General features: G+C 42.1%; 2 protein-coding genes across 4 annotated transcripts in view; both read right to left on the reverse strand.

The window, feature by feature from the left end:
* Positions 1-5,044: 5,044 nt before the first annotated feature.
* Positions 5,045-9,388, reverse strand: LOC117250642 (alpha-amylase-like). The gene is made up of 6 exons (XM_078172851.1): positions 8,993-9,388; positions 6,763-6,896; positions 6,317-6,539; positions 6,100-6,221; positions 5,839-5,964; positions 5,045-5,288 (listed from the first exon to the last, which is right to left on the reverse strand). Exons 1-6 carry the CDS (start codon positions 9,386-9,388, stop codon positions 5,099-5,101), a joined length of 1,191 nt encoding a protein of 396 aa, XP_078028977.1. The 3' UTR covers positions 5,045-5,098.
* Positions 9,389-13,144: 3,756 nt separating this feature from the next.
* Positions 13,145-22,836, reverse strand: part of LOC117271891 (alpha-amylase) — a 31,229-nt gene continuing 21,537 nt past the window's right edge. Inside the window, exons 1-10 of one of the 3 annotated variants that reach the window (XM_078173090.1) lie at positions 18,590-18,719; positions 17,894-18,068; positions 16,452-16,598; positions 15,789-15,986; positions 15,432-15,662; positions 14,807-14,940; positions 14,417-14,639; positions 14,200-14,321; positions 13,939-14,064; positions 13,145-13,388 (exon numbers count right to left, since the gene is read on the reverse strand). In XM_078173090.1, coding sequence (XP_078029216.1) covers positions 13,199-13,388; positions 13,939-14,064; positions 14,200-14,321; positions 14,417-14,639; positions 14,807-14,940; positions 15,432-15,662; positions 15,789-15,986; positions 16,452-16,598; positions 17,894-18,061 — 1,539 coding nt within the window. In that variant the 5' untranslated portion in view covers positions 18,062-18,068; positions 18,590-18,719 and the 3' untranslated portion in view covers positions 13,145-13,198. Of the gene's footprint in view, positions 13,389-13,938; positions 14,065-14,199; positions 14,322-14,416; positions 14,640-14,806; positions 14,941-15,431; positions 15,663-15,788; positions 15,987-16,451; positions 16,599-17,893; positions 18,240-18,589; positions 18,720-22,836 lie in introns of those variants that run through there. The other 2 variants (XM_078173089.1, XM_033650422.2) reach the window with 2 other exon arrangements.

Genomic DNA, 22,836 nt, shown 5'->3' on the forward strand with positions numbered 1-22,836 from the left:
GTGACCATAAAATGGGTGAAGATTCCTGTCGAGTGCTCAGGGATCGATACCTCTCTGCGCTATGTCACAATGATTAGTTGAACAATTTGATGTTAATATCATACATACAAATAAACAATGCACTGCTCACATTAACGGACAATGAAAGCAGGGTCGGTATCTGCTGGGAGCAAACACTGGCAGCACAACATTATGCAGTTTTGCATGTATTAAGTTTGTATGAGAAATACGGTCATACATCATTCACCTCTTTTATACTGTCATTGACAGTATATATAATTCATGCTCAATTCTTCGAATTAAACATCAATCATGGATTCTTTTCGCATCTTGAATAACTCTGCGTTGAATTTCAAGCAGTGAGGAAATAAATTTCACAGAGAGCAAAATGTCTTGTGGACCTTTTTAATTCTGTTTTGGAGAAGCTCCTGTTTCACAGTTCTTGCTTCATTACTGCCCCCATGTGATGTAAAGCTGAATGTTACCAGGTACCACTTGGCTCAGTGATATCATGATGTGCTGTGTTCATGGTTACTGCATCAAGTAAACTGTCGGCACCAATCAGACAGCTGTCATCATTAGAGTGAAATGATGCCCACTTAAGCCAACATTTTTTCTTTGTTCAAACTACTTAACATAAAGGTAACTATTTAGGATTGATTTGAAAAATTATTGTGTGTGAAAATGTTGAAAAGGCCCTGTTCGTCGTCTTCACCAGAGCATTGCATGAACCTCACCTACACTGTCTTTTTGACTTTCTCAGAGCACTGTGAGAGACAGCTGAATAGATCCGAAAACTCAGTTGCTTCGTCTTTAAGTTGATGACTGTCTTTCTCCTTGGGTGATGTGACAGGCAGGTCTGGTGCACCATATGAAATATGAAACAGGATGGGGACACCGTTGACAGCCATGTCACAAAGCATCAGTGAGGATGACAGGACCAAAGACCCCGGTCTGCTACACTGACATCTCTGCAGCTAATCGGAAGGTACAGGCCCTCACAGCTGCCGGACCAAAAGATGGAGAGAGGGTCAATAATTTAGCAGTCACAATATGTTGAGGCTAGTCCAATGCTAAGGTCTCCTTCCATCCTTCTCCTGCACTCTCTGTCACTTTGACTTTCTTGCTCGCACATTTTGTGAACAAAGATTCATCACCCCGGCGCGCGGTGCTGTAAATTTGATCGCAATACACAACGGCAAAGCTTCAGATACTCTCAGAGGTGAGCAGAATGCAGGAGTACAGTATAACCAATATATTACCCTTGCGTTGAATTCAAATCTGAATGTCTTGATCGAGACTCTGAAGTGGTCTAACACATCTATCTGTGTAATTTGAGTATGCATTACAATCTGTCCGTGTTTACACTGAGTACATGTGAGTCAGTGCTACGTATGTCTTATCCTTTCCGTGAGGCATTAAAGACTTTCCCAGGTTTTCTCTACTCATGGGTCATGTTGCCATGACAACCGAGATGAGCTGAATGTTCTGGCAGGCATCACCTTTGCTGTCTCACCTCTGGTGGCTGGCACTCCACTGTCACCGGTCCAGAGCTGCTGACGGCAGGAACTCAGTAGGTGGGTTTGGAAGGGGGACACAGGGAGAAAGTGAGGGTGACGGGGCAGGGAGATGGGCAGAGAGGGAGAGAGTGAGGAAGTAAGGATGGAGAGTTGGCTCATTGGCCCTCTGGGCCCCAGCGCTGCCCTAATGATGGATGCCAGCGTTGCACTCAGGTGAAACTGAAGTGGCTGCAGCGCGATGGCATGGAGTCGTCCCAGTGGAGGAGAAGAATACACAATGCGGGAAGGACATTCGCAGGCATCGCAGGTCTTGCTCAGGAAACTCACTGACCGTGTAACTGTCACATAAAACAGCTTTTGAAAAGCAGGGTTTTTTTTAAGAAAAAGAAACACTCATAATTCAATAATTAAACCATTTCTTTGTTGTTCATAACTGACCATTCACTAAATCACTCCAATCATAACAGCAGCATGTGGCTCTGATAAGAATACTCATTAGAGCCTGAAGCCTTGTTTTTAGTTTTTACAAAGCTAAAGCATAAGAGCAAAGGTGTAAGGAATGGGATAATCAGTAGGCTCTATTTAACTCATCTATAGTGCATGGTCTAAAGTGCATTTAGGGCGGGTCCGGCTCTACTTTTGCTGATGCAAAAAAATGCACATAATCTGGGTGCAAAGTGAGGTGCAAGCAGGGTGCAAGGGGAAAAGGGGTTGTATTTAGTCCCTTAAATAACCATAGGTGTGTTCTGGGCAAACATCAATTCAACCAGTCAAAGATTCAATTAGAGAGCACCTGGCGCATAGCTATTTACATGGTTGATGATTTGGCAAACTGGAGATCAAGATCAAGATTAACTTTAGAAGCTAGCTGTTTTCTGCTGAGAGTAGTGTAGTACAAGCAGTAATGTCACTGCAGCAAATATCGTGAAACATTTAAGGAGCAAAACTTAAAACTATAGTGATAAACTTATCAGTCCCTCCAGGAATGCACGATGTTGCGATCATAACAATTAACGCAAATTCAACCAATCTCTGTAAATTCTGCGTGACCGTGCAGTTTTGTCCAATCACAGCAACTTTTCCGCAATTTTGACCAGCTCCTGTGAGTTGCATAATCATAGCAATCCCCTTACAATGGATGTACGTCACAGAATTCACTCCCGTGTTTATGGTATGAAGATGCAGACGTGCGATTCTAAAGTCTCACATATACCAACAACAATTACTGCTAAAGATTGTGCAAAACAATTCCCAGATGTTCTTCATGAAAGCAAGGGTAAACTGTTTTGCACCCTGTGCATTATTGGGGTGGTACACAAACCAAAGTCATCAATTGACAAACTCTTTTCTACTGTGAAACATATTCGGAGAATAGCTGTAACTAGCAGACCAAAGATCAGACAAATCATCGTAACAGCGCCTATTGCATCCAAATCTGTTGCAAGTGCTGAAACACTTAAGTTAGATCAAATATGCATAGTTGGAAGTAATGTTAGCATATTATGATTGCAAAGTTAGAGAGGTGTGGTTGCGTGACAAGCTGTGTGCGTGTGTGTTAATACATGTGTGCCAGGATGGGAAATTAACTTTTCGAAATGTGAACGTCTGGCAGCCACTGACAGATATTTTCAAATTCAGTTCATTCAACTGTAAATCAGAAAGATTTTGCTTTTGTAAAAAAAGAAGTACATCTGGGGGGCATTCCAAAAATAAGGCATATTTTCTTAGAATTTTGTGATCCTGAGCCTTTTTAGAAACACTCAGACCAGAGTTCAGTTGTATTCCCCCTGGAACAAGTTCCCTGTGTTTTTAATGAGTATTACAAAACAAAGCAAAAAAACCCAAACTTTTTTGTAATTTTCATTGTCTCCTGCAATTTCATGCAATGTCTCTTCAACAATTATGCATAAAACATTGCACCTTTCATTGCAATTTTTTAGAAAAGCTGCAGCAAAATCAGGCATTTTAGGCCGCAACAGTCCTGAAAAAAGCCTGCAGGATCCTGGGGGGGACTGACTTATAGATGTTACAAACAGAACAAAACTTTTAGCTTCTGAAATAATTAAGTTAGGCTGTTCCTCATGGATAAATTCACACAGCATCTCTCTTAATGGGGGTCAGACAGCAGTTCTGCAGCTCTGCTCTCGTCTCTGCTATGTTCACATTTTCAAGAATGTAAGGAGGATTTTCCCCAACAAAAATGTATTTTCTTTCACCCACCTCCACCTGTGCGTCCCTGTTTGTGTGCATCAAGCGGAAGTGTACAAGTGTTGTGAACCCACCTATGTAGGTGCATATTACTATCTGAATAATGCACTCTTTAAATGGCAGGAAGATAACTGTGTTGTATCACTGACGCCAGATCAGGTTCAAAATAGCGATGTGCCAGCAATGCCCCTGAACACACTTCATTTTAAGACCGACACGCCCATGGGCACACAGATGGGTGCAAGTACATTTGCCACTTACAGGAAGTGGGTGCTGACCATGAAAATGACAACTGTGTTGGTCTAACGCTAGCAATGACAGTTGCCCTGAGCTATGTGCAGCTTTGCAGTGGGTGTAAGAAAGACTCCAGTGTGTATCTGCTATTGTAAGCTACAAACATTAGCATGTCTGCCAAATTAGCTTCCTACTTATGGTAGCATTGTTGATAAAGGGGACAGAAGTTAGCAAACCATTTCAATTTACTGTAAGTCTGACTCTACCTTTGGTTTATTAGTATTGTTTGAGAAGCAAATTACTGTTCTGAACATTACTGGATTTTATACTGTAACTCTTGTTACCCTGGCCTTCAGTGTTCAAAATTTCTCACAGCTTATTAGCCTTTTAAATATCAAGTAACTTCCCACAATGGCGGCAGAACCGTTGTCACTGCAAGGGCCTTTAAGGAAAACTTGAAGTTTGAACTACTTTTTGAACAGTTGATGGTCAAACAGTGGACTGACTGTTTTCATATAGTTCTTCATGCCTGCTCTGACCAGATTTGACTAACAGATGGACACATTTTCTGCATATCGGTGATTCATCTATGTCGCCCTTTAATTTTGCAAATATAGATGTAGGCATTGACACTTTGCAAATGATGCAGCCCCTCTCACACATGACAGCTGCTATGAATGGGGAGAACAGTTGATAGCTCAACAGGCCTGTACAATTTTATCAGGATTTGTGATGTTTATTTTTGTTCTTTCTCTGTGTGAATGCATCAATGGCGGAGGCTGAATTTTTATATTTTTTCACTCAGTAGGGAGTTACTGTAGAGGGATGTTAAGGTTATACGTTCAATAGTAAATTACCAAAACTTCTTAGCCCTTGGTGTTTTCTATGTATGTGATACTGCAGTCAGTTCAAAGAGAAACAGTTATGCAGAAGTCACATCCCGGTTGGTTTTGCTTACACATGCAACAGTGCAATTTTTTTTCTGAGCATTGTGAAATGTATGGCTTTCCTTTCTTTTGATCTGCAAGTTAAAAGTAAACTTAAAGTCAATGGCAAAAATAATTTGGCTTATTACAATCAAGTTCATCATTCAAGTCTGAACATAAGATTTATTGTTGAAGTTGTACATGATGTTTTTACAGCTTGGACTCAGCATGAATAGCAACAAAGGGGTCCTCATCTCTGTTGCTGATCTTGAAGTGGGCGCGGCCATCACCTCCGACATGGATCTGCTTACCAGTGCACCTGCTTCCTTCTTTCTGGCCAGAAATGACGTCGCAGTAGGTGCCACCGGGCATGCCAGTGTTCAGGGTCACATCCAGGTTCCTGAAGGTGAAGACAAAGTACATGCTGTTTGTAAAACCACCACAATGCCACAATAAACTGCAGTGTTACTGATGCTGAGAGGATCTCCCTCTTATTTAGCTGTATTTTCTATTAAGGCAAGAGAAATAATACTGTTGTATTATTTGTTGGACGTTTTTCATAGTTGGATCTGAATTGTTTTTTTTCCCCTGTGTTTATGGTGAACAGGTGGGGAAAGAACTTTTTCCAGGATCATTTTTCTGGGTTACATTTTGTCAAGTGGGAACAGGTGTAGTTCTTATTTTGGCCACAGGAGGCTGAAGTGTACCACTACCCCATGTTGTATTTGGGACTTAAAGCATTCATGTTTCTTCATACACGCTAGACACAAGGTACATACATTGTGTGTGCAGAGTGCAGAAAGATTATCCTGGCCAACCCTTTTTTTAATCTGTTCTTAAGTCATAAACACAGGAGAGAAAACAGTTTCAATCAGACTCAGAGAATGCATCACCCCAAGTTTTTTGTCACTTGCCCCTCTGGGCCTCTGTACAGAGTACATGGTCCTTACCAGTCATCATTGTTGAAGACAATGAATCCACGATTACCACGACCAAAGGCAACCTGGTTGCTCTGGTTGTCCCACCAGTTGGAGTGAGGCAGTCCATTGACCACATTGCGGAAAATAACCATGCTCCTAAAAGGGAGATATGACAAAATAAAATCATAAAGCATGATGTACATAGTTGACACATCCATATGACCAAGCAGAAGTGAATGCTCTGTGTGCACAGTCAACAGTTTCCTGTCTCTTGTCTTTCTGAAGACTCACTTGATCTGACGCCATCTGTGCTCACACACCCATCCGTCTCCACAGGTCTGGTCAGGGTTGATGGGAACAGGCTTGGTGGATCCATCACCATGGCTGGGAGGGCCCATCCAGTCATTCTGATCCTTCAAAATAATGATGGATCAATGAGTTTAACAAAAATAGTTCCAAATACTTACTTTAACTTGCATTTTATCATCATTCTTAATGAAGAATCTACCTTTCCATTGACAATGTTTCGGTTCCAGCGGAAGCTAGACATCACTCTGGCTACTCCGTAAGGGTGGGCCAGCATGTAGCCGACAGCCATCTTGTAGAGCCTGGAGTCCCAGAAGGTGACAATGGATGCACCACCGGCACCGTGGCCTCTCTGGTTGTCGTGGTTGTCAACAAAGACGAGAGCATTGCCATTGGGCATGAAACCCCATCCCTCTCCCCAGGTCCTGCACACAAGTATACAACTTAACTAATGAGGAGATCACCTCTAAAACATCCGAGTTTGGACAAAATGTTCTACCAGTTCTAATCAATTCATTTTGTCACAATTAACACTTAAAAAAACTATATATCCAATCCAGCAATTCATGCAGAAAATGAGATTGATCTCATGTTTAAATAAATATTCTAAACATCATAATTCAGGCACACCGACAGATGTACACGTACTTGGTGTAAGACAGCTTCTTGCTGTTCCATTTTCTGAAGACAGTTCCCAGTTTGGCGCCATATTTGAACTCACTCACCCTTCCCAGATGGAAGTACTCACTAGATGTGATGGGCTCACCTCCCAAATCAATAACCTAAAGGGAAATCAACACATAGGCCACATCATCTTCCTATATAATGACGAAAACTCTGTCTGTGTGTCTGTTCCACGTTTTTCTCTTCACTGACTTGGTCAATCCATGTGAAATTTGGCACAGTGGTAGAGGGTCATGGGAGGATGTGAATGAAGCAATATTACATCAGTTGGCCAAAGGGGGGCGCTATAGCAACCGACTGAAATCGCAAACTTTGAATGGGCATATCTCATGCCCCGTATGTCGTAGAGACATGAAACTTTGAACAGAGATGCCTCTCCTCATGAGGAACAAATTTGCCTCAAGAACCCATAACTTCCAGTGATATAGATTTTCCGCCATTTTGAATTTTTTGAGAAACACTTCAAATCGATCTCTTCCTAGGAAGTTTGACCGATCTGCATGAAACTCGGTGAACATAATCTAGGGACCAATATCTAAAGTTCCTTCTTGGCAAAAGTTGAAAACTTACTAAAACTGAGCTTCTATAAGGCAATGAATATTGCGGAGGGCGTGGCTCATCACATAAAGGTGTATAACATCTCAAGGGTTTCACCGATCACCACGCAACTTTGTAGGCATATGAACATTTTTACTAAACTTGGTAGATATGTGAACAGGCCTCAAGGTGACTGGAGAAATGTACCCCTAATTGGCAACTCAGTGGCCAGAAAAATGCTTAAAAATGGCTAAAATGCGACCGATCGCTGTGGCTCCCCCTGTGGCCGAATTTTTTTTTTTTTTTTTTTTTTTTTTTTTCTAATTTTTGGTATGACTAAATCATGGTATGGTATGCTGTACATAATCACGGAAACTGTCAGTGTGTCATTCTGTCAGTCAGTCATTCAGTCTGTCCCACATTTTTCTACTCACTGACGTGGTCAATCTATGTAACTGCACATAGGCATTGAGGATTGGCATAGGTAGAAGGTGACAGAGCTACCAATGGGTATCGACTAGGCCATACTATTCAAAATAGAGATGGTTTGGATTAGCTGCACCATATCAGTGAATATGGTGAATATGGTGGATTGACCAAAAGTAATACCATTAGTAAGACTTTTTTATTTATTTATTTTTTTATTCAACAGCAACAAGAACCATATTTCTCCTGTTAAACATTCATGTTGTAAGTGAAGACAGAGCACACTTATTTTGGCTGTTTACTACCTTTGCTATTTGAGTTGACAGCTCTGTTGACTGCTTTTTTGTGCTATTAGTCATACAATAAATATTGGTCATGTCTGTAGTTAGTACTCATCCAATCACATCCTGGTATGTACAGGAATTACTTTTACTGGGAGCATTTTGTTTTGGGTGGGGCCATGTTTGCCAAGTTGATATAAGTTCATCCAGCCTTTTGGTTCAGCAAGTTAAACAAGTCAAAAACACAACTATCAGACGCCGAGGTGAGATAAGGACATTCAACAAGATGACATATGCATCAGTATATTGTGACAGCTTTCACTTCACAGAGGACAAGAAAGAGTTTGGTGGATCTGAGCTTCAGGGGCTCTGAACCAGCACCATCTTCATCAGCCTCTCAAATGTGGAAGGGGTGTTGCGGAGCCTGAAGGGCATCACACGGAACTGCCAGAGACCTTGGCCAAAGGTAAATGCCTGGCCTCTGGCATCAACTCCAGCTGCTCTGCAGTGCAAGGTAGCTGAACCACTGTGATCCTGCAATGTGGCCCAGGGCATCATTGATGCAGGGAAGAGGGGAAGTCAGTTCAGTCTTTGGTAGTCAACACAGGGCTGCCAGGTGGAAATGGTGGAACCAGTGTCTATAAGGCCCGGCAAGGTTGTCCATCAATGAAATAGAGGAGGAAAAGTCCATGGGCATGACCCAGTCAACCAATCTGGCAATCACCCTCGGTGGAGATTGTCTCCCTATGGTGCCACCCATTCCTAGTTTCCTGACTGTGTGTCCAGCTGGGACAGCAGGGAGCCAGTGCACGGCAGTCTCTCACTATGTGTCCTACTTCCCCACAATGGTAGCACAGCCAAACCCACGCTGACATGCGGAGCGACATACTCTGGCAGACAGTCCCTCTCATTTCATCTGGCTCCTCATCACTGATTTCAGCTTGTCGCACCTGGTGTCTTATTGGATGTTGTGGCCTCAGCACTGCCTCCACTCTCTCTGCCTCCTCCAGGGCCCCATTGAAGGTTATTGGGGCTGGGATGTGGAGATGCTCCTTCCGCTGTTCTGGTGTGAGCCCCTGTATGAAGGCGTCCAGGGCTAGTTCCTCGCATGCAGCTGGGTCAAAGGTGGGGTACCCACGTTGTCTATTGAAGTCTGCAACATATGCTCCCAGGATTTCGCCCTCTCTGTGGCGCCAGTGAAACGACTGGTTACGCATGCTGTCTGTCGAGGTCTGTTGACCAAAGCATCTCTCCAGTGCCCCTGCCAAGGGTACATAGTCCTGCTGCTGGACTGGCATCAGGTCCAGTAATACCTGAAGCACCTTGTCTTCTTGGGCCAGGACCATATGGTCAGGTGTCTCCTCAGTGCTCCAACCATTTTGCCATGCTGCCCACCTGACCTTGGTGACTTAGGGCTCTGGTGGCACCGTGCTGGCACACCGTGGCAGCTTGAATATAAACTTTGGGGGGGTGGGGGGCACTATCTCTACTGTGGCAGGGGCTGGCTGCATTGCAGTGGTTGCGGTGGAACACTGGTGATGTCTGCAGCCACTTGTCGACTACGAGCTCCAAGCTGGACCTCCTCAGCGACAGTGGGTCGGGTAGCATGGCTAGTTTCCACTCCCAGCAAGCCTCCAGGATGATGAAAGGGAGTGTTCTCACTGCACCCAAGTAAAGAAGCTTTTGAGCACTGGCACCATCTGGGGATGCTGTTCCGCTTTCTGGAGTTGAGGCCTCAACACAGGGAGGGCACAGTGGTTGCTATGAGGTAAGTCTTCACAGATCCTTTGAATAAAGTTTTCCATCATCTGGAATTTCCCCTCTTTCTTTGTTGCCATATTATTTATACAGGTTCCTTCTTTTTGTCTTGCGCATAAAGAATGCCCCTTCTGACACCAATGTGACACCCTCTATTTCACAGCAGACAATAAATCAATTCGATCAGTTTTATTTATAAAGCCCAATACCACAAATAACAATTTGCCTCAGAGGGCTTAACAGCATATGACATCCCTCTGTCCTTTGGACCCTCAAAACAGATAAGGAAAAACTCCCCCCCAAAAAAACCCTTTAAAAAAACAAAAACAAAAACAAGAAGTAGTTACGAACATTGTCAATCTCTATTGACATGTAACAAATGAAAATAATAGCCAACTCACTAATGGTGCAAACTATAAACAGACACACTATGGACAATAACAAAAAAATGACATTTGCATTGTGAAACAAAAAACAGCAAACTGCAAGCTACTCAGTCCAGCATGATGGGAATAGTGGGCGTAGCTACAATATGACAATTTTTTTTCTTCTGTCATTATTACATATTTTAGCATTTCTGTGTGGAAATCAAGTAAACTTAGGAAAAAAAACATAAAACAACTTAACTCCTGGAAGATGAAAGGTCTGGAACAACCAGGGAACCACTTGGTGTTGAGGTTGTGCAGGCGACCGTAAACGGCAGACAGGTCACTGGGCCACTTGTGTTTGCAGGCATCCACTCTGAATCCAGCCACACCCATGTCAATCAGCTTGTTCATGAAGTCGGCCACCTTGCCCCGGACGTACTCTTTCTCCAGGGCGAGGTCAAACAGACCAACCAGACGACAGTCACGCACCTGGAGCAGTAAGTATGCATTTAGATCGCAGTTTAATTATTCTTCGTGTTCAAAATCCATTATTGTGATAGGAACGGTTCCTTGTATGGGTCCTTGAATGGGATGAAAAAGTACTGTAAAATTTAACAATAATAATAAGCCAAAAAATTACATGATTAAATCAGTGTTTTTGAGTAACATTCATTACCTGACTGGCATCCCCATAGTTCTCAATATTGCCACTGTCAGTCAATCAATCAATCAATCAATCAATTTTATTTATAAAGCCCAATATCACAAATCTCAATTTGCCTCACAGGGCTTTACAGCATACGACATCCCTCTGTCCTTGTGACCCTCGCAGCGGATAAGGAAAAACTCCCCAAAAAAACCCCTTTAACGGGGAAAAAAAATGGTAGAAACCTCAGGAAGAGCAACTGAGGAGGGATCCCTCTTCCAGGACGGACAGACGTGCAATAGATGTCGTACAGAACAGATCAGCATAATAAATTAACAGTAATCCGCATGACACAATGAGACAGAGAGAGAGAGAGAGAGAGAGAGAGAGAGATGCAGGTAATGACAGTAGCTTACAACAACATTATTGAAAGTAATAATATTATAGTTATAGTTCTGGCTACTGTGGTACAATATGTTGAAAGTATGTATTAATACCTGGCAGTATACATGTGTGACAATAGTCATATGTGTATAATAACAGTAGAAGTATGACTAATGACTAATGATGGCAGCAGCAGCAGGAGGCATCTGGCAGGACCACGGCAGCAGCACAACCACACACGTCACGCTGTCCAGGCACCGCTGCGGTATGAGTTAATCTGAGAGACAGTGGAGCACAAAGGCTCCGGAGAAGAAGCCGAGTTAGTGACATCCAGAATGGCCGAGTTAGCAAGATGCAGTAATAGAATACGAGAGAGAGAGAGAGAAGGAGAGAAGGTGCCCGGTGTATTATGGGGGGGTCCTCCAGCAGACTAGGCCTAAGTCAGCCTAACTAGGGGCTGGTACAGGGCAAGCCTGAGCCAGCCCTAACTATAAGCTTTATCAAAGAGGAAAGTCTTAAGTCTAGTCTTAAATGTGGAGATGGTGTCTGCCTCCCGGACCGTAACAGGAAGATGATTCCACAGGAGATGAGCCTGATAGCTGAAGGCTCTAGCTCCTGATCTACTTTTGGAGACTTTAGGGACCACGAGTAACGCTGCGTTCTCAGAGCGCAGTGTTCTGGTGGGATAATATGGCACTATGAGCTCACTAAGATATGATGGAGCTTGACCATTTAGAGCTTTATAAGTTAACAGTAGGATTTTAAATTCAATTCTGGATTTTACAGGGAGCCAGTGCAGAGAAGCTAAAACAGGAGAAATATGATCTCGTTTCTTAGTTCCTGTTAGTACACATGCTGCTGCATTCTGAATTAGCTGGAGAGTTTTTAAGGACTTACTAGAGCTGCAAATGCCTGATCTTCTCTGCAGGTCAAAACAAACTGAAACTCAAAGTTCAAAGGATCACATCTGCCTTGTCATGTGGTGGTAATTTCAATGATTCAATAGTAACACTACCCTTACAAAAAAGAAGTTTATTCAAGTATGCTATTAGTATACTTCCTTTTAACTAAAAAATAAGAGAGTATACTTTCAGTTTACTTTTTATGTACTTATCAGAGATAAACTTACCAAGAGTATACTTATGAATACTTGGCTTATACTGACAAGTATAAAAAAAAGTCAAAGTATATTTTGCTTATACTTGTACTTAATATTTTGATTGAGATATACTAAAGGGAAGTATAGCTGAGAATTCTTGCCCTATACAGAGTGTTTAAGTATCCCAGATAGCATGGTGTCTGATTCAGTGGTGAAACTCCATCTGAATTGTTTTTGTTGAGGTTAAATATTCAAGGCTAAATAATATGCAATCAATGTTGATAACTCTTTGCTTTTGAAATTTGGAAATGACAGCACTAAATTCATGTTCCAGGTGTAACGCGGACCTGTCCATCTGTTGCCCCTTAATTTTGCAAATATAGATGTAGGCACTGACACTTTGCAAATGATGCAGCCCCTCTCACACATGACAGCTGCTATGAATGGGGAGAACAGTTGATAGCTCAACAGGCCTGTACAATTTTATCAGGATTTGTGATGTTTAACTTTGTTCTTTCTCTGTGTGAATGCATCAATGGCGGAGGCTGAATTTTTATTTTATTTACTCAGTAGGGAGTTACTGTAGAGGGATGTTAAGGTTATACGTTCAATAGTAAATTACCAAAACTTCTTAGCCCTTGGTGTTTTCTATGTATGTGATACTGCAGTCAGTTCAAAGAGAAACAGTTATGCAGAAGTCACATCCCGGTTGGTTTTGCTTACACACGCAACAGTGCAATTTTTTTTCTGAGCATTGTGAAATGTATGGCTTTCCTTTCTTTTGATCTGCAAGTTAAAAGTAAACTTAAAGTCAATGGCAAAAATAATTTGGCTCATTACAATCAAGTTCATCATTCAAGTCTGAACATAAGATTTATTGTTGAAGTTGTACATGATGTTTTTACAGCTTGGACTCAGCATGAATAGCAACAAAGGGGTCCTCATCTCTGTTGCTGATCTTGAAGTGGGCGCGGCCATCACCTCCGACATGGATCTGCTTACCAGTGCACCTGCTTCCTTCTTTCTGGCCAGAAATGACGTCGCAGTAGGTGCCACCGGGCATGCCAGTGTTCAGGGTCACATCCAGGTTCCTGAAGGTGAAGACAAAGTACATGCTGTTTGTAAAACCACCACAATGCCACAATAAACTGCAGTGTTACTGATGCTGAGAGGATCTCCCTCTTATTTAGCTGTATTTTCTATTAAGGCAAGAGAAATAATAATGTTGTATTATTTGTTGGACGTTTTTCATAGTTGGATCTGAATTGTTTTTTTTCCCCTGTGTTTATGGTGAACAGGTGGGGAAAGAACTTTTTCCAGGATCATTTTTCTGGGTTACATTTTGTCAAGTGGGAACAGGTGTAGTACTTATTTTGGCCACAGGAGGCTGAAGTGTACCACTACCCCATGTTGTATTTGGGACTTAAAGCATTCATGTTTCTTCATACACGCTAGACACAAGGTACATACATTGTGTGTGCAGAGTGCAGAAAGATTATCCTGGCCAACCCTTTTTTTAATCTGTTCTTAAGTCATAAACACAGGAGAGAAAACAGTTTCAATCAGACTCAGAGAATGCATCACCCCAAGTTTTTTGTCACTTGCCCCTCTGGGCCTCCGTACAGAGTACATGGTCCTTACCAGTCATCATTGTTGAAGACAATGAAACCACGATTACCACGGCCAAAGGCAACCTGGTTGCTCTGGTTGTCCCACCAGTTGGAGTGAGGCTGTCCATTGACCACATTGCGGAAAATAACCATGTTTCTAAAAGGGAGATATGACAAAATAAAATCATAAAGCATGATGTACATAGTTGACACATCCATATGACCAAGCAGAAGTGAATGCTCTGTGTGCACAGTCAACAGTTTCCTGTCTCTTGTCTTTCTGAAGACTCACTTGATCTGACGCCATCTGTGCTCACACACCCATCCGTCTCCACAGGTCTGGTCAGGGTTGATGGGAACAGGCTTGGTGGATCCATCACCATGGCTGGGAGGGCCCATCCAGTCATTCTGATCCTTCAAAATAATGATGGATCAATGAGTTTAACAAAAATAGTTCCAAATACTTACTTTAACTTGCATTTTATCATCATTCTTAATGAAGAATCTACCTTTCCATTGACAATGTTTCGGTTCCAGCGGAAGCTAGACATCACTCTGGCTACTCCGTAAGGGTGGGCCAGCATGTAGCCGACAGCCATCTTGTAGAGCCTGGAGTCCCAGAAGGTGACAATGGATGCACCACCGGCACCGTGGCCTCTCTGGTTGTCGTGGTTGTCAACAAAGACGAGAGCATTGCCGTTGGGCATGAAACCCCATCCCTCTCCCCAGGTCCTGCAACACAATTATATGATTTTACTAATGAGGAGTTCACCTCTAAAACATCCAAGTTTGGACAAAATGTTCTACCAGTTCTAATCAATTCATTTTGTCACATTTAGCAAGTTCGAAATTATGTCCAATACATCATAATTCAGGCACACAGACAGATGTACACGTACTTGGTGTAAGACAGCTTCTCGCCGTTCCATTTTCTGAAGACAGTTCCCAGTTTGGCGCCATATTTGAACTCAGTCACCCTTCCCAGATGGAAGTACTCTTTAGATGTGATGGGCTCGCCTCCCAAATCAATAACCTAGGGGGAAATCAACACATAATCCACATCATTCATACTATTCAAAGTAGATATGGTTTGGATTAACAGTACTGTATCAGTAAATATTGTGGATGACAAAAAGTAATTCAATGAGTAAGATTTTTTTTTACTCAACAGTAACAAGGACCATATTTCTGCTGTTAAACATTCATGTTGTAAGTGAAGACAGAGCACACTTATTTTTGGAGACTGTTTTGGCAGCTTACTACCTTTGCTATTTGAGTTGAACACTTTCAGCTTTACCCTTTTAAAAATTTAGCACCAATATTACCCGTATTTCACGGCCGCTTGTCAACTAGTAATGTGCTATTGGATATCAACATCTGCTCCCAGGGTGTGTATGTTTGTGTTTGTCATCTTGATTTCTGCGCTCATTTTCCCACGGCTCTGCTGACTGCTTTTTTTGCGTTATCAGTTACACAGTTGTGGAAATCATGTAAACTTCAGATTAACATTTCAAAACAACTTACCTCCTGGAAGATGAAAGGTCTGGCGCCACCAGGGAACCACTTGGTGTTGAGGTTGTGCAGGCGACCGTAGACGGCAGACAGGTCACCGGGCCACATGTGTTTGCAGGCATCCACCCTGAATCCAGCCACACCCATGTCAATCAGCTTGTTCATGAAGTCGGCCACCTTGCCCCGGACGTACTCTTTCTCCAGGGCGAGGTCCAACAGACCGACCAGACGACAGTCACGCACCTGGAGCAGTAAGTATGCATTTAGATCGCAATGTAATGATTCTTCTTGTTTAGAATGAGTTATTGTGATAGGAACGGTTCCTTTTATGGGTCCTTGAATTGAGTGTTTTTGAGTAACATTCATCACCTGATTGGGATCACCGTAGTTCTCAATATTGCCACTGCCAGTCCTGCATTTGTGGTCATTGAAGTCCCAGTGGGTGAAGGGGATACTGGGGAAGTCCTTCCTGTTAGCACTGAACCAGCCTCCGCATGAGGAGTGGGTACCCTCTCCACCGCCGGCACCGCACATGTGGTTGATGACAGCATCCACATAGATGTTGACCTATGGGTAGATACAGGATTGTAGGTGCAACACAACTTATCAACACCTCTCTATCATCCACCTTCACTTTCACTTCTTTCCTATAGCATGTTAAGTTCATTCTCGGGTTATAGGAATATGTCAAAGCTGCGCTGCTCACCGTTGAGTCACTGTGATGTTGGTGGGCCAGGAACCGAAGCATATAACACTCTAAAAATAAAATCAGCAGCTAAATGTCTAAGTGTGAATGATAATTCCTTAAGACAGAGGCATTAATTCATTACAGTGTTCAAAATTTCTTGTGTTCTAAAATGCCAGGTGTCTGTTGTTATTAAACAGCTTGATTATGATGAATGTAGCATCAAGTGTTATGCAATGTATCTGTTTAGAATTTGTTGTCTTATACGAGGCTGTAGATTTACGAGGTGCTGTCAAACGCAGGAGGGCATTGTTCCTAATGTCTTTGAGTAAATCACTGTAGTTTACCCCAACGTTGTTGCATCTGGTGATCATGTCCCTCAGCTCGTTCTCATTGCCGGATCTGGAGCACAGGTTGTAGCCGGTTGGTTGGTATCTCTGCCACCAGGGCCTCCAGGGACTGTTCAGCACAATGTGCTCATTTGGAGGGGAGATCTGAGCAACAGAGACACATTACAGTAATTATCACTTTTAGGAATTGTCTGCAGACAGAAGATCACTGTTACATTGGGTTCTAATACCAACAACATGCTGTACAGTCCAGTGATTGTACACATGACTATCAGTTTAATCATCATGCGGATGGATGCCCGCAGCAAACTGATGTTTGTATGTCAACACTCTCTGAGCTTCTCAAGCATCTACAGTGGACCTACATCAGTTACCGCAGCACCATTTGGAAAGAGAGATGGCAAATTGAATAAGTCCACTGTTTTGCTTGTCTTTGCTCATTAAAATAACTCAACAGCTCAAAATTGTGTAAACGGGTGCTGGGCGTAATAGTGTGGACCACTGCAGCCGGTAGTTGTTGTGAGCATTCATTTTGTGGCTGGAGATGCAGATAACTGAACGGAAATGCACTTTCACAACACAACATGTAAAAGTAAAATCACTGATGAAAATGTCATTTTGCTCAGCTCGCTGCGTGTGCCGCTGTGTTGCTGTGACGTCAAGTGTGTCTTTGTCGGCGATCTAGCTGGATCTTGCCCAAGTTTCCACCTTGGAATTCTGACTTGAATAACTTTTTTAATTCAGTAATTTAATTTTGCATTCTGAGTACAATGGATTGCAGCTGGATAAAAGACACTACAGAGGAGCATTATGGGAAATGCAGTTTTTTGGAGCTTGAGCCATACTAAAATTCAGAATATGTCTGTTTCTGACAGTTCCATTTCTAGAGTTTTACTCTTGTGAGTCCTCCAACTTTATGGAAGTGCAGTAATAAATGACTGGAGTACCCCTTTAAATTTCAATGAAGGGGAAGAGACTGATAGAGGCTGTCGAATCCTTCTAACAGGCCATAAGGCAACATTAGTCTTCTTATTTCATATTTTATATCAGCCTTAACAAAAATATGCTCAACCTCCTGCTAATGTTGGTTTTCTTTATTGCTTTAAATGAAAGTTTTATTGTTTGAAATGAACCATTCTTTATACACAGAAACTGGTTGAAGAAAACAACAGTGAAATTCAAAGCAAGAAGCAACTTTTCTATGTACGTGTAGCTGGAATCACCTGATTTTACTTATGTGATCCATTTGATAAAATATAACAAATGTCTATAGCCATGTTGACATCGTTTTTGGATATGTCAAAAATATGCCACCTGTGTACCTAGAGCATCTTCAACATGCAGCCTGATTATACACACCTTACTTCAAAGTAGAAAAAAAGAAGAGACTATTCTGCTTCTCTAGACTAGCAAACTATCCTGTCTTCAGCCATACATACCTGAACTCCACCAAAGCCATTTGGACCCAAGAAGCGCTCACACTCTGCAGCGATGTCCGCCCAGCGCCACTCAAACAGGTGGACGATGGCCTGCCTGCCATGCTTGGTGTGTGGGTTGTGCTGGGCGAGGCCGAGCCCGAACAGAGCCACCAGAATGAACAACTTCATGCTTTCCCTGAATGAGCGAGAAAAACCACACTCACCTGCTGCCTCACTGTTAGTATTTATGCTCATTTTCTCTCCCTGCTGGACCAATGGGAGACTGGCAAATATTAGCATGGGGGTTAAACAGGTGCTTCTTTCTCAGGGCTCCCGCCCTTGTTTAGGAACTAGTAGACTCTAGGCACGTAGAGGCTGGAAACATGGGTTGTGCATGTTTTTATCTGAATGTAAAAAACAAGCAGCTAAAAGAGACTGAAAATGTTCCAAAGATCCCGAAGTTCTTTCATTTATTTTCTGATGGTGACATGCACTGAAGTTTATCTTCTCTGCAAGTCAAAACAAACCGAAACTCAAGAGTCACATTTGCTTTGTCATGAGTCAGAAACTTCTATGATTCAGTAACACTAGCCCACAAAACCATTCTTTCCTGACTTTAAACATTACCATAATACCATGTTGAGTGATTAATGACATTCATTGATTCTTACACTGATTCAAATGTAAAGAAATTAGAAAATAAAATAAAGCTCTTACTTCTTAGAACAGGAGAGGTTAGATTTATCCTGCTTCAGTATTTGTTCATGCAGTTCAATAACCACAAGATGTTGCAACAGTTTAAACTTTCCCAGAGCTACCAAACTTTGATTCTGAACCAAATCAATGTGAGGCCAAGCAAATAAAACACTGAGGAAGTTCTGTGTGAAGTTTTGTTGTATGACGTGTTTGTTGGGGGATTATTAGGGCAAGTAGGTACAAGCCGGAAAATAAATAGAGACATGACATTTGCTAAGTTTATAGCTAATCAAGTGTAAGTGTTTATGAAATTTGGCTTTTAGTCCTAAATGTTGAATAACAGTGATAACAGTGAGTTTAGCTGTGTCCAGGAGGCAAATAGCAGTATTTATCTAATGAAAAATTATCATCTTCATTCAAGTATCAATCACTGTGTGTGCAAAAATGTGCCCGTATTCTTGACCTCGAATTAAGGTTTCATGATCTCACACACACACGCAAAGGTTAGGGGTGCAGCAGTTACAAAACATGCCATGTCCTTGTGTAACATCACCGTGTTATTATCCGCTTTTTATCACGGAAAACCAACATAGATAAGCTGCGCTCGGGTGAGAAAGGGCAGGAGGTCAGATAAGTTATGTACAAAAAAGTTTACTAAACCAGCCCTGACAAAACATGAGCATTTTCCCATGATGGGCTTCAAATGTGACCATAAGCTTCGTTACTGTATGTGGGTTAAGGGTCAAGTACGAAAGATTTTGAATGCAGGACTTTAACTCGTAATGTATTTTTTGTGTGGTGTCGCTAAAATATCTCAGTACTTCTTCTATCACTGCCTTTCCACTTGTTTACTGTAAGTACAGTACTTCACAGTACACTTGACCATACACTGCTGAATGCTCATTGTCCCTTTTCATAGCAGCATTTATGCTACATGACTTAAATGTGCTTACAGTTTATACAGTAGAGTACTGACAGATCAATTGTCAGTGAAAGCTTCTGAGTGTACATATTAACTATTATGTTTTATTTGGGGTCCTTGAGACACTTGGCCATTGGTTCTCAACCTTTTTCATGTTACCCTGAATTGATACACATTAGGTAAAAGACCCACATTTAATGAGGCCAGTTGGCTACCCCACCTGGGCCTTTGTAAACACCTCAAAAAGACCCAGAGCAGACAGAGAGGTAAGGACACAAAAATGAAACATTGTCGGCCCTTATGTCGCAGGAGTATCTGACAATCTCAAACACCACATGTGGACTTTAAACCTGGTAACACACTGAGACAGAAACTTGTCCACCCAAAGGACAGAACACCCAGACATTAGTAGAGTAATGTAGTGTATGCAGTTCAGTGCAGCCAGGAATGCACAGATTTATACATTGGCGAAACTAAACAAACCAATCCACAAGCGCATGGCACAACACAGGAGAGCCAGCTCCTCAGGTCAAGACTCACGATCCACTTACATCTAAAGGAGAAGGGACAGTCCTTTGAGGACAGCAGCATGGACATCTTTGCCAGGGAAGAAAGATGGTTTGAACGAGGCGCATCTACTTCAAACTGGAACGACCATCGTTAAACAGAGGGGATGGCCTACGACACCACTTATCACCCACCTACAATGCTGTCTTGGGATCCCTTCCCAGACGACTTCACACCCATTCACCCCTGGTCCCACCTGACCCTAACGACTCACATGGTGGCCAGGTGGGTCAGTGACTCACATTGTGATGTTAACGACTCCGAAACTAAGAGCTCTGCAAGGGTCAACACCCACACAGGGTTTAGAGCCTGCAACTCCGTACCAGCCATTTAGGACTGAAGAAGCTTCTGGGAGAGAGGTGAAACATCTTCAAGAAACACAAGCAAGTCCAGTTGCCTACGATATAGCACTTATGATCACATTTAATAAGGTTTCCCTTCAGGGACTTCCAGTTTAAACGATTTTGGTTGTTAGATGTGATCAAGACCATATTTCTATTGTTGTCAGCTACAGGTGAGGAAATAACTGTGGAGGAAGGGAAAGCTCAGGTCAGAATAATAGATTTTTGAAGTCACATGAACTGAAATTTATGGATCTGGTGGATTTTAAAAGGGCTCAAGTCATGTACCAAACAAGACGTAACTTCCTACCTGGCAACATACAAAAAATGGACAGAGAGTGGGGGTATAACTTAAGAGGTATCTAAATTTGAAACGTTGTTTTTGCACCAGTCTGAAAAGTATGTATCTGTGTGTGTGTGTGTGTGTGTGTGTGTGTGTGTATCAATTTATGGGGTGATCTTGTGAACACACTGGGTGAAGAAATGAAATGAAGTAAAGATATCAGACAGTTTTAAAAGAGGTACAAAGACAGTATCTCCACAAGGGGCAGAGATGATTAAAGGGAATGTAAAGCGTACTCAGGGTGAAACTGTTGTCGGCATTCTCAATTTGTATTTGTATTTGTTTAATAAATGGGGTAATATTGGTTATCAGATATTAAGAAGTGCAGTGGTGTGAATGTGTGGTTGATTAATGGTGAAGAGAGGGTATTTATGTAATAGTTTGATTAGTGATGGATTAGTATAGTGGGATAGGGGGTAGGGTTGGCCAAGCATGTTGCGTCTCCCTTCTCCTTTTTGGACATGAAATGTTAATTTATGTTTCGCATTGTAAGTCTGTTCATGATTTATCATTTGTCTCTGTTTTGTAGGGTTTTTTCTACAATATTTCTGTTTTATTTAATTTTTTGAAATGTTCAAAATAAATAAATCAAATCAGAGTAGTCACTGTTGTTACTCATGCCCACACTGGACTCATTTATATGGTCGGACTCCAAAAATAAGGAATAAAAGAGATTACAACAACAAACAAGAGTTAAAATTCTATCTAAATGTGGAGTCATATTAGCTGTCCTGAGAGGCTTGTACCACCACATGGCACTGTTACATTATAACTGCCACTCTAATGTTGCTGATAGCTCTGGGCAGCATGTTATAATGGTTGTGATGGGATGTACTTTCATATAACAATAGCTCCCCCAATGGTTCTTGAGGGAAACTGCTTCATTTAAAACACAGCCAGCATGTGTATGTACAGTACATTCTGTATTTCATTTTGTGCCAACCTCGTGTCCTTTAACAGCGTCTCTCCCTTAAGTAACTTTACTCAAATGTGTGTTTACTGATATGTGCACACGATGCATTTGTGCATGATACATAATGCATTAATTAGCTGTTGATAAAGCATTAAAATTGGGGAAATCATTATAGAAATGATCATAAACTACTAGTTTTGTCTTTGAAACAATCTGACTGTAATGGATTGTATCCCTACTTGTTGCTCAATAAGGAGAGCATTACAGCAGCAAAGCAGCAATAAGATGGTTCACTGCCAAAAAACAAACACCACAAAAATGTATGTGTCTGTTTCTCTGTGGGTGCACTGCATAAAAAAAGGCAGTAAATGCCACACTGACTACAGGTTTGTGTGTGCTGCAGCTTTTGTAAATAAAGCCTGGTGTGCTTCATCATGCCTCATCCCACCTGCTTACTATCTGACCCAGCTCCTGCCCCTCCCGTCCCCCCTGCGGAGAGTGTGTCAAACGGACATCTGACCTGCCTTACTGGGTTTCGTTCCGGGTCACTCCTCCCAGTGAGTCTGTGGGTCACCCGCATGTAAAAGTGAAGGGGCCCCGACACGTTTGTGGTGGAAACACTCACTAATAACTCATCTCGGCGCAGACTGTGAGTGTTGACACATAAGGACTAAAGGGATAAAGATCTAATTTTACAGTGCAGGTTTTGTTCTCAGGTTGCAATGCCCTGTTCTCTGGTGTTGTTTGAAGCTGTAGTAACAGGCCATGGCAAAAGCAGTACACAAACCTTTTCTATTTGTTAATCTTTATCTGAACAGTAACATCAAAGCTGAGTTAATTAGTAATTAAGAAATGTCTTGTTTTTCTTTTTGTCATTTTATTTTTTTTTTGTGGCTCTTTCAGGGCCAAAACAGGAACAATATTTTTCATCTGCAATATTTGATTTTTTTTTTTGGCCACTTGGGGGCAGCAGAAACAAGTTGAAATACTGGACAAAGCTACTGTGACATCAGACATTGGTTTGTGGACTGCTGTTTTGAAGCCTCAAGTTTGGTTTTTCAGCTGTCGTAATTTGGTTATTTGGAGCCACAAGTGACCATTTTTAGACGAGAGGGTGGAGCTGACTCTTAGACTCTTAGACTGTTGCGTCACCTCACAGACAGCCCTTCACTCAAGCGACCC

The sequence above is a fragment of the Epinephelus lanceolatus genome, chromosome 12, assembly GCF_041903045.1.
Source record: "Epinephelus lanceolatus isolate andai-2023 chromosome 12, ASM4190304v1, whole genome shotgun sequence".
In the NCBI taxonomy this organism is placed as follows: Eukaryota; Metazoa; Chordata; class Actinopteri; order Perciformes; family Serranidae; genus Epinephelus; species Epinephelus lanceolatus.

Coding starts and splice junctions, on each gene's coding strand:
- LOC117250642 (XM_078172851.1), bottom strand. CDS start 9,388: ATGGTCCTGGCCCAAGAAGACAAGGTGCTTCAGGTATTACTGGACCTG. Junction 6,897..8,992: donor AACATCCAATAAGACACCAG/GTGCGACAAGCT, acceptor ATTTCCCTTTAG/GTTATTGATTTGGGAGGTGA. Junction 6,540..6,762: donor AAGAAGCTGTCTTACACCAA/GTACGTGTACAT, acceptor ACTTGTGTGCAG/GACCTGGGGAGAGGGATGGG.